This window comes from Polyodon spathula, chromosome 9 (genome assembly GCF_017654505.1).
Source record: "Polyodon spathula isolate WHYD16114869_AA chromosome 9, ASM1765450v1, whole genome shotgun sequence".
Taxonomy (NCBI): Eukaryota; Metazoa; Chordata; class Actinopteri; order Acipenseriformes; family Polyodontidae; genus Polyodon; species Polyodon spathula.
This window is the reverse complement of record NC_054542.1, coordinates 42,299,383-42,313,977: the sequence shown is the minus strand read 5'-3', so window position 1 is coordinate 42,313,977 and position 14,595 is coordinate 42,299,383. Positions and strand designations below refer to the sequence as shown.

Sequence of the window (14,595 nt, the reverse complement as noted above, 5' to 3'; positions counted from 1 at the left end):
TTCAATACAGTAATTATGACTCAAATTATTTATTCTCAACAGCAGCAACAACGCACCATCCAAAAGCCCTAATAGTTTGCAGTGATAACATTATTTTTGCGCTTTGGAACTTGTTTTTATATTTATTTATTTGTATGATGCAATACAGTTATAAAATTACAGCTTTACATATATACCGAACATTCCCTCGATATAACAGCAAAGTAATCTACTCTAGTATATCTCAGTGACGCAACGCTCTGTCTTCATTTTAATGCTGCCGTGGCTCCACGTTGTTGATCAGAGCAGAGGGGCGGAGTATCAGGCGGGGTTAGCCAATTAGAGCGACCCACGATCGAGCGAGAAAACTTATGATGAACTTTAAAGCCTGGCTTGCATATTCTTTGCCTAACCCTACCTGAGAGATATTGTATTTGGTAACTAGAAACATTGGCTTATTTTTTATTTTTTTTAATGGAGTCATTACGATTTAACTACAAAAAAATATTGTCTTATGTTCCGTTTGTACTTGTTTTGTTAGATTTGCAGTATGAAGGTAAGCATTTAAGCTAACATAACAGTATTTTATTTTAGGTGCAGTTATTTATGTTTCAATATATGTAATGGAACCTGAAAGACAGTTTGGGTCAATGTTTTTATTACTGTGAAAATTTATAGTACTTGCGTTATTTGAAACATCTTACTGCTGCCATATCATTTGTACGTGTCGTTGTGGCTGAGAAACGACGATTTTTAAAATGCAAAAATAAAAGTGTATTTCTGTATTTTCTAAAAGTGTGTATTTTTGTTGTACGTGTCGTTGTGGTCGTATACGCTAGTATCGTTGTGGCTGAGAAACTACGATTTTAAAATGCAAAAATAAAAGTGTATTTCTGTATTTTCTAAAAGTGTGTATTTTTGTTGTAAGTACAAACTGAAGATCAATTTCAGGTCTGTCCTGTGTCACTTCTCTAAGTTTTGTTAATCATTGGTTTTTCACGTAGTTACGCAGTAACGTCCTGGGCAGCGTCAGCACAGGCAAGCATGCACAGAGACGTTGAGCGTGAGATAAGGTAGCCAGTTCCAAATCTAGGTGTGCTCTGCTCACCTGCTGGCTACCTGCAGGTTGGAGAGCCGTCATACACGAACGCTGTCGTTAATCTCTTTTTGTTTCTCCTAGAATTTGACAAACAGATTTAGAGTTTATAGAAAAAAGTGGCTTTTGTTAAGTGCTTTGCAGTTCAGATCTGTCACAAGTCCAATCTAAATGAATATGTCACTTTTATGTTGGACTGTTTTTTTCTAAATCTTTATAAAGATAGATACAAATGCATAAACGACACAAGAGGACCTGTTGTCCAATTGTGATAATGCTTGCTTTTAACTATAGTTAGCACAAGTTATACAAATCGGATTGTGTGGATGTATAGAGGGATCTGTCCAAATGTCCGTCACTGTCTAGTTTTGTATTTACAGCACTGCTGACGACTGTATGAACATATTTATCTTGTATAACAAACGTAACCGAGATAAGCACCGATAAATCAATAGAGCTTCCAAAAAACAATGTCTTAAAGATTCGTCCAGTGTGCGATCAGTTGATTATGGTCCAGTGTGAGTCTGATCTTAAACAGCATGTTCTCTGTATAAACTTCAGTACTGCTGTATAATAGCACTTGTCAAATGTTCTGGTTGCTTGCACAAAATTGTGTAAATTGAAGTAAAAAGGCTGAATCTTTGAAATTGGTTCACTGCTAATATAGTCTATATTTTGAAGTTGTTTTGTTGTGTGTGTGTGTGTGTGTGTGTGTGTGTGAATGAGCTAGATGCTGAGCATGGAATAAGTTTATAGCGCTTCAGGGGTAAGGTAGTCATTTGCTGGCCTTCCAGCCCAGGAGGCAACGGTTTGAATCCGGCTCATGGGTCTCCATAGTGGATTTAGATCCATTTAGGACATTTGGAGACTCTGTTGAGAAGAGGCTCTCCCGAGCATGCAAACTCGGTATCGTTTCTCAAACTGACTAAAGCTCTGTGATTCTTCTGTTATTTACAGGAGTGCAGTGTGGGAAAAATGCAGAAGTTGAAAATCATCTGGAACTGGGGAAGAAGCTTCTGGCTGCCGGACAGTTGGCAGATGCTCTGTCTCATTTTCACGCTGCTGTAGGTTTGTACCTGCGCACATAGCTCACCTTTTTAATAACCTGACTAAAATGTGATTGATTGCATTGCAGCTCATGTGGTAAGTGTAGGTGAGGTAATGTTGTTTGTCATAAAGTGGTTACCAAATACTACAGTTAGACTATAGACTGTAATATTGTTAATACAATTGAAAACAAGAATAATGTTTAAATTTGAGAGGAATATGAAAATAAATAAATAAATACATCATTAATTATTAATTTAGGAATGCAGTGTTTCAGGAATACAAATAAAACTCCTATTGCATAGCAGTTTCACCCAGTCTAGGTTTTACTACAAGCTTAATTAGCCACAGTATATAAGTAACTAACTTAGATTTGTCTAAAACACACTGTAAAACCAGGAAATGATCAAACTTCTATACAATGGGAGTCTTATTTCCATCCTTGTGTTTAGGCTTGTTAATATACAGGTCTCACAATATGTGTAATGGAGACTGTATAGATAGACAACCTGTCTATAGTGAGGGAGCCCCTTGCTAAAAACGACCTGTCTATAAATGTCCCCTGAGTGGCAGGCAGAATTGGCAAGTGTATTTAAAGTTGAAATACTGCATTTAAACTGCAACAATTTCAAAGATTTTACTGAGTTACAGTTCATACAAGGAAGTCAGTCAATTGAAATAAATTCATTAGGCCCTAATCTAAGGATTTCACATGACTGGGAATACAGATATACATCTGTTGGTCACAGATACCTTAAAAGAAAAATGTAGGGGCGTGGATCAGAAAACCAGTCAGTATCTGGTGTGACCACCATTTGCGAGAAATAAGCTTTTTGTGGGTATGGAAAATTTCTGGGATCTTTTATTTTAGCTCATGGAACATGGGACCAACACTTTACATGTTGCGTTTATATTTTTGTTCAGTGTAATTATGCTTAACTAAGCTATATCATTCTTGTTTTATGCTTTTCTGACCATTGTGTTCTGCTGAATCCTACAGATGAAGACCCCAAAAACTACATGGCCTACTACAGAAGAGCTACTGTGTATCTGGCCATGGGTAAATCAAAATCGGCACTCCCAGATCTCAGCAGCGTTGTTGAACTGAAACCAGATTTCACTTCCGTAAGCCTGTTTGCATTATGTTGTAAGATCTCCAGATGATACAGCTGTTGTTCACGCGAGTAAGAGCACCCAGTCTTTGTATTTCATATCTGCCATTTTTTTTTTTGCCCTGGGCAGGCGGTTAATTTAGTTATTTGGTATTACATTGTATTGGGAAGGTTATTGCACCCTGATGGAAGTCTTGTTTTGCATTGGTACACTGTGACTGTACAACAAAAAACAGGCATGGGCTCTGTTACACTTTAGAATTACAATCACAACAGAGTTGTTTGCTGAAATTGCAAGTACAGTTGCGGTGCTATATTGTACAGTTACACTTACAATTATGCTGCAATAATTACAATTACACTAAAAAGTAACATAAATAAATACACACTTAACTATTATAAATAACCAAGAAATAAGCATAGGTACAAATACAGAAGCACCCCATATAATTATTTTTTTTTCAAACAAATGGAGTCACATAAGTGGTTGAAAATACAAGAACAACGATTGAATGACAAGTGCGTAATTGAACTGTAATGGATCAAGTATATGGTATAATTGCAATTCCTCAGGTGTGCCCATGTCCAACTATAGTTTTAATTACATTGTGATTGTGATTAATTACAATTGTAATTGACCCCCGGGTTTGAAAAAAACAACCCCACCCTTTGAAACTGCTTGTATTGCATCAAAGCAGTGCAGACAGCTTTAGTAAGCCGTATGATACCCTGATATTTTCATTGGAAAGTATCACAGATTGGGACGAATTTCTCAAGGTTTTTACACCACACCACAGTTTGCATTATCAGCTGAAAGGTGAAACTGTCAGTGTTCTATGACTTGTACTCTCCACAGGCAGAGATTGGAGTCCTTAAAGTTGTTTGTTACTAATTTTGCAGTTTTACTTTCCATTCACAATATATTGTAAAGACATTGATCAGTCTGGCTCTGAACCACAGACATTACATTTTCATGGTCACTTATTTCTGCATTTGTTTTGGATTTCTGTGTTTATTTTGTTATATTATTGAGATGTTCATGCTGTTGTCCATTCGGTTGTTTACTCCTGTTTTCCCCAGGCACGACTACAGAGAGGAAACCTGCTGCTGAAACAGGGCAAGTTAGACGAAGCTGAAGAAGACTTTAAAAACGTGGTGAGTAAAGGGTTTATTTTTGTTCTCTTGTATCATGGTGTAGTTTCTAATGACGAGGGGGCCCAATTTGCTTGACTTTTCTTATTTTACGTCAGCAGATGTCACTAAAGGCAAGCACAGTGCACTTGCTTGCTGTAGACACTGTATTGTCAGTCAGTCTGGGAAGTGTGTGTGTCTTAACGTAACTTGGTGTACATCGCATCTCTACTGCTGTCCAGTCTTCATGGCTCACTAGGGTAGTCTGGTAATCTTCTGTATTTCACTACTGGTCAGTGTACCTGAAACACCTTATCAAGCCTTTCTAAAGTTTCAACAGATGTCACTGGGCAAAAGCATGTCAAAAATATGATCTATTTTGTATTGATCCTATGACAACAGAACATTAAACTCTGCACCAAGACGGAAAACAATATCTTTGACGGAAACAACTTGCGTACATGTAGAAGCGCATCAATTATTACTTTTTTTGGTATTATTTGGAGCTTTTGTTTTTGTTTTAGGGTTACATGCTTTTTGAAGATTTCGAAATAAGTGTTACAGAGCTTAAACAAAATTAAACTAAAATTAAAAAAAAAAAAACGTGAAGAAGCCAGGATGCAAGCCCTCTCGGATCATGTCCTGTTGGTGCCATTCACCTTGAACAGTTTATGCATCTTCTATATACACAATCTAATGGTACTTTAGATAAATCCTTTTTAAAATTGATATATATTCAGCCTGCTGATCTGCTTTCCATCTTTATCTCCCTGCTGCCCTGAAGCTTTTCACTGCTGTTGCCACAGTGCCTGAACCTCGGGATGCCCTTGTGTCTGGGGCTCTTGATTTCCTGCTTGTAATTCCTCAGCATCATTATGAGCCCCCTTTCTCTCCTGAGAGGTATAGCTGCACCATAATTCCTCTATCTGAGCGGGATGGAAATTCTTGGGTCAGTCACAGCACCAGAAGATAATAAATGAAATTGTAAAAAAAAGGTTGTTCAAGGTTGCTAAAGTGACAATATTTAATGCATTGATTTCTTAGAATGCTGCCTTGAGAGAGCTTGGCTATTTATTGGTGCAATTCCAAGAATGTATGATTTTTTAGATTTGTTGAAATCTATAATAATCTGACCAGCAAGATAAAAAGTAAATATAGCTGAAATGTGAAATGTGATCTTATCAAACTGATTAAAATATCTGCCACTAAATGGTGTAGAAAAAGTCTTTTAAGAACAACATTTGTATCTACCGAGATTGCTGTTGGAATTTTTATTTGTAGGACCAGGGCTTGTTATTAAGTCTTTAAATATTTTCCCCTAAGGAAGTTTGCAGTGTACATATTTAAGCAATGTACAGTAGAATCCTGCAATCGGCTGTTCATTTTTTATTCAGCCTACCATGCACAAGTATTTATTTAACACAAGAGCCTGTCTAGTGGTCAAACCAACTTACAACGTGTTGGGTTTAAATCCAGAATATTTGTTAATATATATTTTTTTCTCAAATTGGGTGAGTTTTTTTTTTCAGTTTTCAATTACTGGTAAATACAAATAAAGATAAATACAACAAATTGGGCCGACAGTTAAATGAAGTGTATAATACTGTATTCCACGTTTTATTTAACTTTATGGATCTGTAGTAGAGGCAGTACATTTTGAATGCAACATATGTTACACAGCTAAATTAAATCAGAAAATGTGTGTTGGGAATAAAAGTACAGTGGTCTGTAATTCAAAAAAACAAAAGACATTAATGCAGACCCCACATGTTTCTGTACTGTGGCACCCTACTGATCTCCTTTATATCTGCTAGAATGTTCACAGGTCCCATTTTTGAGTGACTGTTAGGAACTTGAACCATTTGTTAACATTTTGTTTTTACTCAATTGAAACCTTGCCAAGTGGAAACACTGCAATTGGTAAATACAGTAATGGCTTTTGGTACTATGCCTGTGCATTTAAAAAGAGGAAAATCAATATTTCAGATTGGATCCAAGAGGGTTTGCTACTGTATTTTGAGAGCTGCTGTACTAATAACCTCCAAGTGAGAGAGATCCTACTAGGTCAGCAGTCTGTGATGTCGGGGGACTTTAAAGCATTGAACATATTCATGGCTTTGTACAAGAGCTGAGACTGCAGAAGGGACTAAGAGTAATGTGGACATATTTCTAATATATCCTGCAGTAACTCAGAAATATGATTGTTATAGGATCTTTAAATGAGTTTTAAGTAATCGAATGAAGTATTACAGTTGAATGAGTGCTGTTCATGACTCATTTAGAACACAGTGCTGTCAAACGTGATTTCTTTACTGTAGAATTTAAAAAATATGCAAAATTTATGTTCAAATTCAAGTTTTAAGTTCACATTGCAAAACGCTTTGCAGAAACAGTAGGACTAAACTTCGGCATGGCAGCAAACATGACTGTACTAGACTTGTCTGGATTGCTGCAAATGTCTTCAAACCAGAAGCAGAAAACCTACATAAACACCCAGTTTAAATGCATGGGTCAAACTGTGGCTTTTCACATACAGCCAAACTGTATGCCCTTGTTCCTTTTGTAGCTAAAATCCAGCCCGAGTGCCAAAGAGGAGACTGATGCTAGGACCCAGCTGATTAAATGTGATGAAATGCAGCGGCTTCTGGTCCAGACCCACAGGGAATTCAACAATGAGGATTACAGAACAGCAGCTGCTCAACTTGACACCCTGCTAGAGGTAAGCAAGCCTGGCTTTCCTCAAATAGCAGAAAGCAGCAGGCTTGGACCTTCTCCATAGCTGTGGTGGTTGGTGGATGAAAGCTGTACGTTTTGGATCAAAAGTCTCGGTAATGCTGTGTTGTGTTTGTGGGTTATTTACTGTTTTATTTAAGGGGTGTCTTATCTCTACAATGCATAGAAAAATCACTATTATATTACACTATTATAATAGTGCCAGGAAACAGACCTTTTACGTCAATTTGATTTGACATGGAGAAATCCATATGTCCGTGCCATTGTTTTGAAATAATTATTTTAAACAACTACAATTGCATAACTAAAAGTGCATAATTAACTTGGTAAACTAAAAAATGAACACATATGTTTAAAAAAAAAAAAAAAAAAAAAAAAAAAAAACTTGCAATATGAGCTACAATGAAAATTCATGGTACTTTTAATACACACAGGGAAGCATACACATACCATACCTAAGAAATGTTGCCTCCTGTCTGTAATCCTGTACATATACCTTGTCCTTTTGGGTAGATGGTTATCTCAAACGCCACATGCTTATGCATTTGTTGTGATGCTCCAAGGAACATGTGGCCTTAATTTCATAATAAATCTTTGTCTGATTTATTTTTCTGGGTGTCCTTTTTTTTGACTTGATAAGTTGAACATAAATTGCATTGGAACATATTGGCTCATTAAGTTATTTCAGTTTTGAAGGGGATACATGATAACTTCCAGTTATGATCCAGTTATTTTGACACTGTTGTGAAGTAATACAAATGGTTGTAAGGCTAAAAAGCGATTTCTACCCACCAGATCACACAGTAACTTTGGATTTGACCTTGTTTTTGATGGATGGCCTTGTGCTTTTCAGACTTGTGTTTGGGATGTAGCCCTTCGAGAGCTCAGGGCAGAATGTTACATCCAGCTGGGAGAACTGGGCAAAGCAATCAGTGACCTGAAAGCTGCTACGAAATTGAAGAATGACAACACTGCAGCTTTCTATAAGATCAGCACCATCTACTACAAACTGGGAGATCATGAAATGTCGCTGAAGTAAGAATCCTGATAATGAACCCTGGAAGGAAGAGCCATTACAAAAAATAAACGTGGAGCTCAAATGTAACGGATAAGCGTGCTTTAAGTGGTTTAATGTGTTGTGGAGATAACAAAATGTCCCTAAATCGTACGCTTTTAATATAAAAAAGCAACATTTCAGACTTGTTTCAGCATCCAGTTTAGGAAAGGCTTAATAATACACCACTTCTGTTATCAGCAGTTGATTGGGGACCAACAACAAAAAAAAGTATGAACATCATGTGCATATTCTATTTTTATCAGTCTTTGGTGTTACCCCACAGAGAAGCAGTGGCAGAGATTGAGATGCCGTTGGTACGACATTAACATAATAGAAAAATAGTGTCCCTGTAACAAGCTTCTTCATACTATATACTCCATTCATGCAGAAATATACATTTTAAGACAGCCTTTATTCGTAAAAGCAGGAATTTAACACAAAATACTAGACATTGTTTACCTTGTATGTCCTACTTTAACATGTTTGTCTTGCTTATTTCCCTACAAAGCGAGATCCGTGAGTGCCTGAAGCTGGACCCAGATCACAAGCAGTGCTTTAGTCACTACAAGCAAGTGAAAAAGCTCAACAAGCAGATTATGTCTGCAGAGGAGCTCATCGGCGAGGAGAAGTAAGAGAAATGCACACAGCTGTAACCCTTGAACCTGGGAATTAATGCTCTTAGCCCCCTTCCCACACTGATTAGTTTCCACTGTTGTAAGTTTGTTTGGTGGATATTTTTCAATCTATATTTAAACTCTGTTACAGACACTGAAATCCAGGACAAATAATATTGGACAGGCTCAGCTAATGCATCTGACCCAGGAGCATGCTCTGCAGAAACTTGTAGCTGTTCTAGTCCTGCCCTTTCTAGCAGGGGTCAGCTTAAAGAAGCACTTTTTTTAATGATTTGTATGATGGGATAGGATTTCAAATGGGGGACAAATAAGTCAGAAATATAATAATAATAATAATAATAATAATAATAATAATACTATGGTGATGATAATAATAATAATACAAAATAAGTTTTGCTGAAGTTACAGTACAGTAGTAATTTAGAGCTAATTAGTATTTGCTTTAACCTTCAGAAAATTGTGCCTTGCTAAAAATTACGACTTCTAATTAACATTCCCATTAACTTAACTTCTTTTTGGCAGTTAAAGACTGGGCTTGATCGATAATTTTGTTGTTATCAACAGGTACACAGATGCCATAAGTAAATACGAGTTGGTTATGAAGACTGAGCCCAATGTGCCCTATTATACAATGCAGGCCAAAGAGAGGGTTTGTCATTGTCTGTCAAAGGTAAGAGTCCTCACCTTTTAAGAGAACCTGAAACCAAGTAGAACAAGTGTAGGCACTTAACCCCCGAGTGCTGAATGTGTGCAGGACAAAGTTCCTATCAATGCTTTTGATTGATGCCAAACCATCCACTATTATAGAGCTCCCTGTTGCTGAACATGCATTTATGTCCCTGACCTAATAATGTGTGTATGTCTTTAGAACCAGCAAGCACTGGAAGCCATTAAAACCTGCACAGAAGTCCTGAAGTCAGACCCCCACAATGTGAATGTTTTAAAAGACAGAGCAGAAGCATATCTTTTGGATGAGCAGTATCACGAGGGTAAGGAAATGTACAATGTGGCTTATTGGAAAAGGAATTCAGTTGTGACTGAGCATGCATCCCTTTAGAGGGTTTCCGAATTGCACCTCACAAGCTGCAGAGTGTGACGCAGTCATGGGGTTTCCCAGACTCTCCAGCGTACCTCTGCTTTTACAACACTGTTGCATAACCGTCAAGTCGTGAATAACAAATAAAACGTGATAAACTTAAGAAAATAGGGAGAGTCATTTTTATCCACCATAATTGAAGCCTTCTAGTTCTGAATTAATTAACCAAACATTCAAAAAAAAAAAAAAAAAGTTCCATTAGCTCAAAAGCTTTTAGTACCATAGCCGTGTTTTTATTATGGACCTGTGGATTGTAACAATCTCTGTAGTGTCAGGTTATTGATCTGCTGTGGTCTCCCTTGGCTGACAAGTGAGATCTTTGCCCAGCAATTGATTTCTGAGCAGATCAGTAATTAGTAGAAGACTGGGTTTGCTGATCAGTAATAAGTAGTAAAAGACTGGGTTTGCAGTATGCTTGTGACTGGTGTTTTGTGATGTGTGCTTTGGAAGCTCTGTCTTTTTAGAATGAAGCAGAAGCAGCTTCAGGATGAGTGCTTCTGTTTTACTGGGTGCATTTGATTTCTCTCCTCAATGTAGAGGCATTGTAGTGAAGTGAATAAGCACTAAAATGCCTCTTTCAGAGCTGGCAACGAGGAAACTGGAACACCTGCTTGGCATCCAGCATCAACTGCTACATAAAAAAAAAAAAAAAACCTGCGTCCCCAAAAAAGAACCTCCTATATAATGAGGTCTCTTTGCTGTAAATTGTCAGAAGGTACACAACGCATTTCTCGTTTGCAACATAATAAAATATGCACATAATAATTCCAGTTTCAACCTCAACCCATGAGTATTTTGAAATGCAAATAACTGAATGGGCTAGTTTGATACCCAGTTATATCTCTGGAACCACATCTAGACTAGAATAGAAAAAGTGGCTGACCCAGCCTAGCTATAATGTTCTTATCTGAGACCTGATTTCACATGAATAATAAACAGATTTATTAACATGATCCTGTTTTGGCCTCTTTTTACACTGGCTCTCTGTGCAGTATAGAATTGATTTTAAGATTTTGCTGTTAACTTACAAGGCCCTGAATGGATTAGCACCTAGTTATTTGCAGGAATTACTGACCTGGTATCTTTCTAAGCGCACTCTGAGATCACAGGATGCAGGGCAGCTGGTTATTCCGAGGGTCAGCTAAAGCAACCCAGGAGGTAAAGCTTTTTATTGCAGAGCTCCTAAATTATGGAATGCTCTGCCTTCAGTTGTCAGGGAATCTGGGAACAGTTACAGTTTTCAAGTCAAGACTAAAAATGTACTTTTATAAATGGCTTTCTTATCTTAGCGGGTTTTACTGTAACTTTAAAACTGCTGCTTTTGTATTATTATGTGTATACTGTTATTTAAATCTGTTATTTAAATAGTCTGATTGTGGCAGTTGTAAGTGTAGCATGCTACACAAATGTATTGTGGTTTGTTCTTTTTTCTGTTATGTTCTGTACTGTGCTTTTGTGATACTTGTGTGTAAAAAGTGCTATATAAATAAAATAACAGTAATACCATTTTACTGTTTTGACTAGATGCCTTCTCCCCTCCTTGTCTCCCCAGCTGTGAGGGATTATGAAACTGCACAGGAGCACAATGAGAGCGATCCTCAGGTCAAGGAAGGACTGGAGAGAGCACAGAGACTTCTGAAGCAGTCTCAGAAGAGGGACTATTACAAGATATTAGGAGTAAAGAGGTACGTGTTGATCTGCAACTTTGACGTTACTGGAGTTGTGCAGTTTTCTTGGATATATGTTGTTTGAATAATACAGCCATTGCTGTACATTTGTCAATTGGCAAATAACTGTAACTAAATGGATAGGAATTTGTCTTTAATCCCTTAACTTTAACTTGCCAGAGAAAAGCACAGGCGTTAATTTTTTCCCTATGTACCATGATATTTCAGAAATGCCCAGAAAAAGGAGATTATAAAAGCATACAGGAAGCAGGCACAGCAGTGGCACCCTGACAACTTCCAGGACGAAGAGGAGAAGAAAAAAGCAGAGCAGAAATTTATTGACATTGCCTCTGCCAAAGAGGTGCTCACTGATCCAGGTAAGGGCTCCGGGGTTCAGGTTTGGATTTTATCACAGCTGTTATTATTATTTCATGCCCCTCACAATGTTTGTTTTACAAAGAGGACAATGCCAGTAGGGTTTCTCAAAAAACTATGCTATGCAGTAGGAGTCTTAGTTCCATCTCTGTTATGTCCGATGAGGAGGTTCTTTCTTCCTGCTGCAGATTCACTAATGTTATTTGATTGGGTTCTTTGCATTGCTTATGTCAAAGCAGATTTGTATAAGGTGAGTCTTGTCAGCTCTTGCCACATCTAACTGACTTCAGCTTACAAGTATGTGATGGTGGCACCATCAACATAACTCCAATTATAACAACTGTATTAAAAGCCAGTTAACACTTTTCAAACCCATCAGTCAGAACCTTTACTCCATGAGTACCCTGTATTGGTGTGTTTACAGAGATGAGAAGGAAGTTTGATGAAGGTCAGGACCCACTGGACCCTGAGAATCAACAGGGAGGAGACAATGGTGGGCACCACTTCCACAGAGGCTGGAACTCATGGCAGGGATTCAACCCCTTCGGCTCTGGATCTTTTAACTTCAAGTTCCAGCACAACTAGTACTGAGGAGCTTCTCTGAGTATTGTATAACGTATTCAGTACTTTGGAGCCCGCAGACTAGAAACTTCAGGAACAAGAACTTGAAACTTCAAGCAAGACAGGAAGCGGTCTGAATTTAGAAGACCCTTTTGATTTTTTAAGTTCTCTCTTTTTATCAGTTACATTTAGGAGATGGCAACCCTCTGTAAAGATTCCATGTAACAATTAAAAATCTGGCTAATGTTTATGTAACTTTATATTAGGAAGGTCCATGTTGGAATAAGACTGCCCATTTACAATAGCAATTTTACATTGCTTTTTATTACTGTGTTCATTTTAACAAAAAAAAAAAAAAAATCCAGTATGTTCTTATACTTGGTGAGATGGAGTTGAAAGCTGCAGTATGTACTGCAAGAACTGTGCTTATTTTGTCAGGACTGTAATTTCTCATGGCCTGTATGCAAATGTGACTATCATATTCTGTCAGAAGATTGGAGTCCTACATCTATCTCCTAATGTAACGCCTCATGTTGCTATCCAATAGGTCCAACCGTTGCCTTCCTTGTAATCCTGTTTTGTAAATTCTTGGGGAAAAAATGGGCAACATATTTTTTATAATTTAAAAACAAAACTCAAGTGTGTTAAAGCACAGCAGACACATTTGAACCCTTCTGTAATTGCATTTGGAGTGTGATAATACCATTTCCACTACATTGCCTTTTAGTATTACCTTTCCCATTTTGATAATTACCTTGGCATGCCATTCTATGTGCATGGTCACGCTCATGTGTAATACAGAACCGCAGTATTTGTTTTCAGTATCCAGTCCTCTGTATCTATGACTGCCTATGTGCCATATGAATTAAGAGGCCTTTTCATTGCTGCCATGCTAGCCACCCCCTCCATGCCAGGAAGCTGCTTTTGTTTCCCCTGGACGAGACACTGGCTGTATGTCTCATACAAACGATCTGACAGAATACAAGAACAGGTTGATTTTTAAAATCAAGTAATAACTCTCATGTAGGATTCCTGCTGTAAAAGCACCATGACTGTATAGCTTTCCAAGTGTGGTTGAAATTGATTTAAAACAAAAATGTCAATGTCTCAGTTTGAATTTCATATTTTAAAAACAGGTTGTCACATGTACTTGCACAGCATGTTCTTGTATGTGTGCGTTTATGTGTGAGATTTTTATATGAAGTATTTTCTGAATTGTAAATAAAAAAAAAAGGTATTTATGTTGACAATTTAGTGCTCTTTCGCTTGGTGGTTGGCAGGGATAAACTTCAGATAATCATTGTTACTGGTCTAAAGGGCAAAAAAAAAAAACCCACTGCACTTATTTTCTTACATATTTTTATTTTGAATTTGATCCTATTTAAATGTAAATACATATACAGTATATACCTACACAAAGTATACATATGGATTGTTGCTGAGGGCTGCATTTAAACATTTATTTCCCTGAGGATCTGAAAACTGACAAAACAAGGTTATATTGATCAATGTTGGCTCCTTTTGTACAACCACTTTTCAATGTAGTTTGACCACCTATTCTTAAGTGTGTAAATATATATTATTCAGTCATTGTAGAAAACATAGCTAACCTGGGAGAACAAGCATAGAGGGAGTGGCATAGCAGAGGTATGAATTGCATAATGGGCTGTGGGAAGAACTAGTTTTTGAGCACCACCTTTTATTCCTAGTTTCATGGAAAGTTAAAAAGTTCAGTCTACATTAATAATCACAGCAGTAGAAATACTCTTATGTTGTCCTTACATGAATTTGAACTAAGCAGGGCCTCTGATGTGCATTTATGAAGTCGAACAATAGCAGCCTCATTTGACACCGTGATAGACTCCACTGTCGTTCATCGCGGCATGGCTTTTAGCAGGTCACCATAAAATATTTTTTTGAACTGTGTTCGATAGTAAGTTTCATAGCAGCGGTTTTGAAGATATGTAAAAAATTTCAGTATATTCACAATGTTGAAAACGGACGATAGATGCTTAAAATCTGTTTTGCAACCTTATTTTCACTTGTGATTGCCCGTAAGACCCCCATGAACATTGAGAGGCTTCCAACATGTAATTTAATCATTTG

The 14,595-nt window shown here is 37.3% G+C and overlaps 1 protein-coding gene across 1 annotated transcript; it reads left to right on the top strand.

Annotated features, from left to right (window-relative positions):
• The first annotated feature begins 373 nt into the window (after positions 1–373).
• On the top strand, positions 374–13,742 carry dnajc3a (DnaJ (Hsp40) homolog, subfamily C, member 3a). The gene is made up of 12 exons (XM_041259677.1): positions 374–535; positions 2,033–2,143; positions 3,123–3,247; positions 4,315–4,389; positions 6,932–7,084; positions 7,952–8,133; positions 8,664–8,783; positions 9,355–9,460; positions 9,659–9,779; positions 11,439–11,571; positions 11,782–11,930; positions 12,353–13,742. Exons 1-12 carry the CDS (start codon positions 454–456, stop codon positions 12,511–12,513), a joined length of 1,518 nt encoding a protein of 505 aa, XP_041115611.1. The 5' UTR covers positions 374–453; the 3' UTR covers positions 12,514–13,742.
• The last annotated feature ends 853 nt before the right edge of the window (positions 13,743–14,595 follow it).

What these genes read in the sequence shown, in the direction of transcription:
- dnajc3a (XM_041259677.1), top strand. Translation starts at nt 454, where the DNA reads ATGGAGTCATTACGATTTAACTACAAAAAAATATTGTCTTATGTTCCG. An exon ending in GTTAGATTTGCAGTATGAAG is followed by an intron (nt 536 to 2,032) that starts GTAAGCATTTAA and finishes TGTTATTTACAG; the next exon opens with GAGTGCAGTGTGGGAAAAAT. An exon ending in AAGATATTAGGAGTAAAGAG is followed by an intron (nt 11,572 to 11,781) that starts GTACGTGTTGAT and finishes ATGATATTTCAG; the next exon opens with AAATGCCCAGAAAAAGGAGA.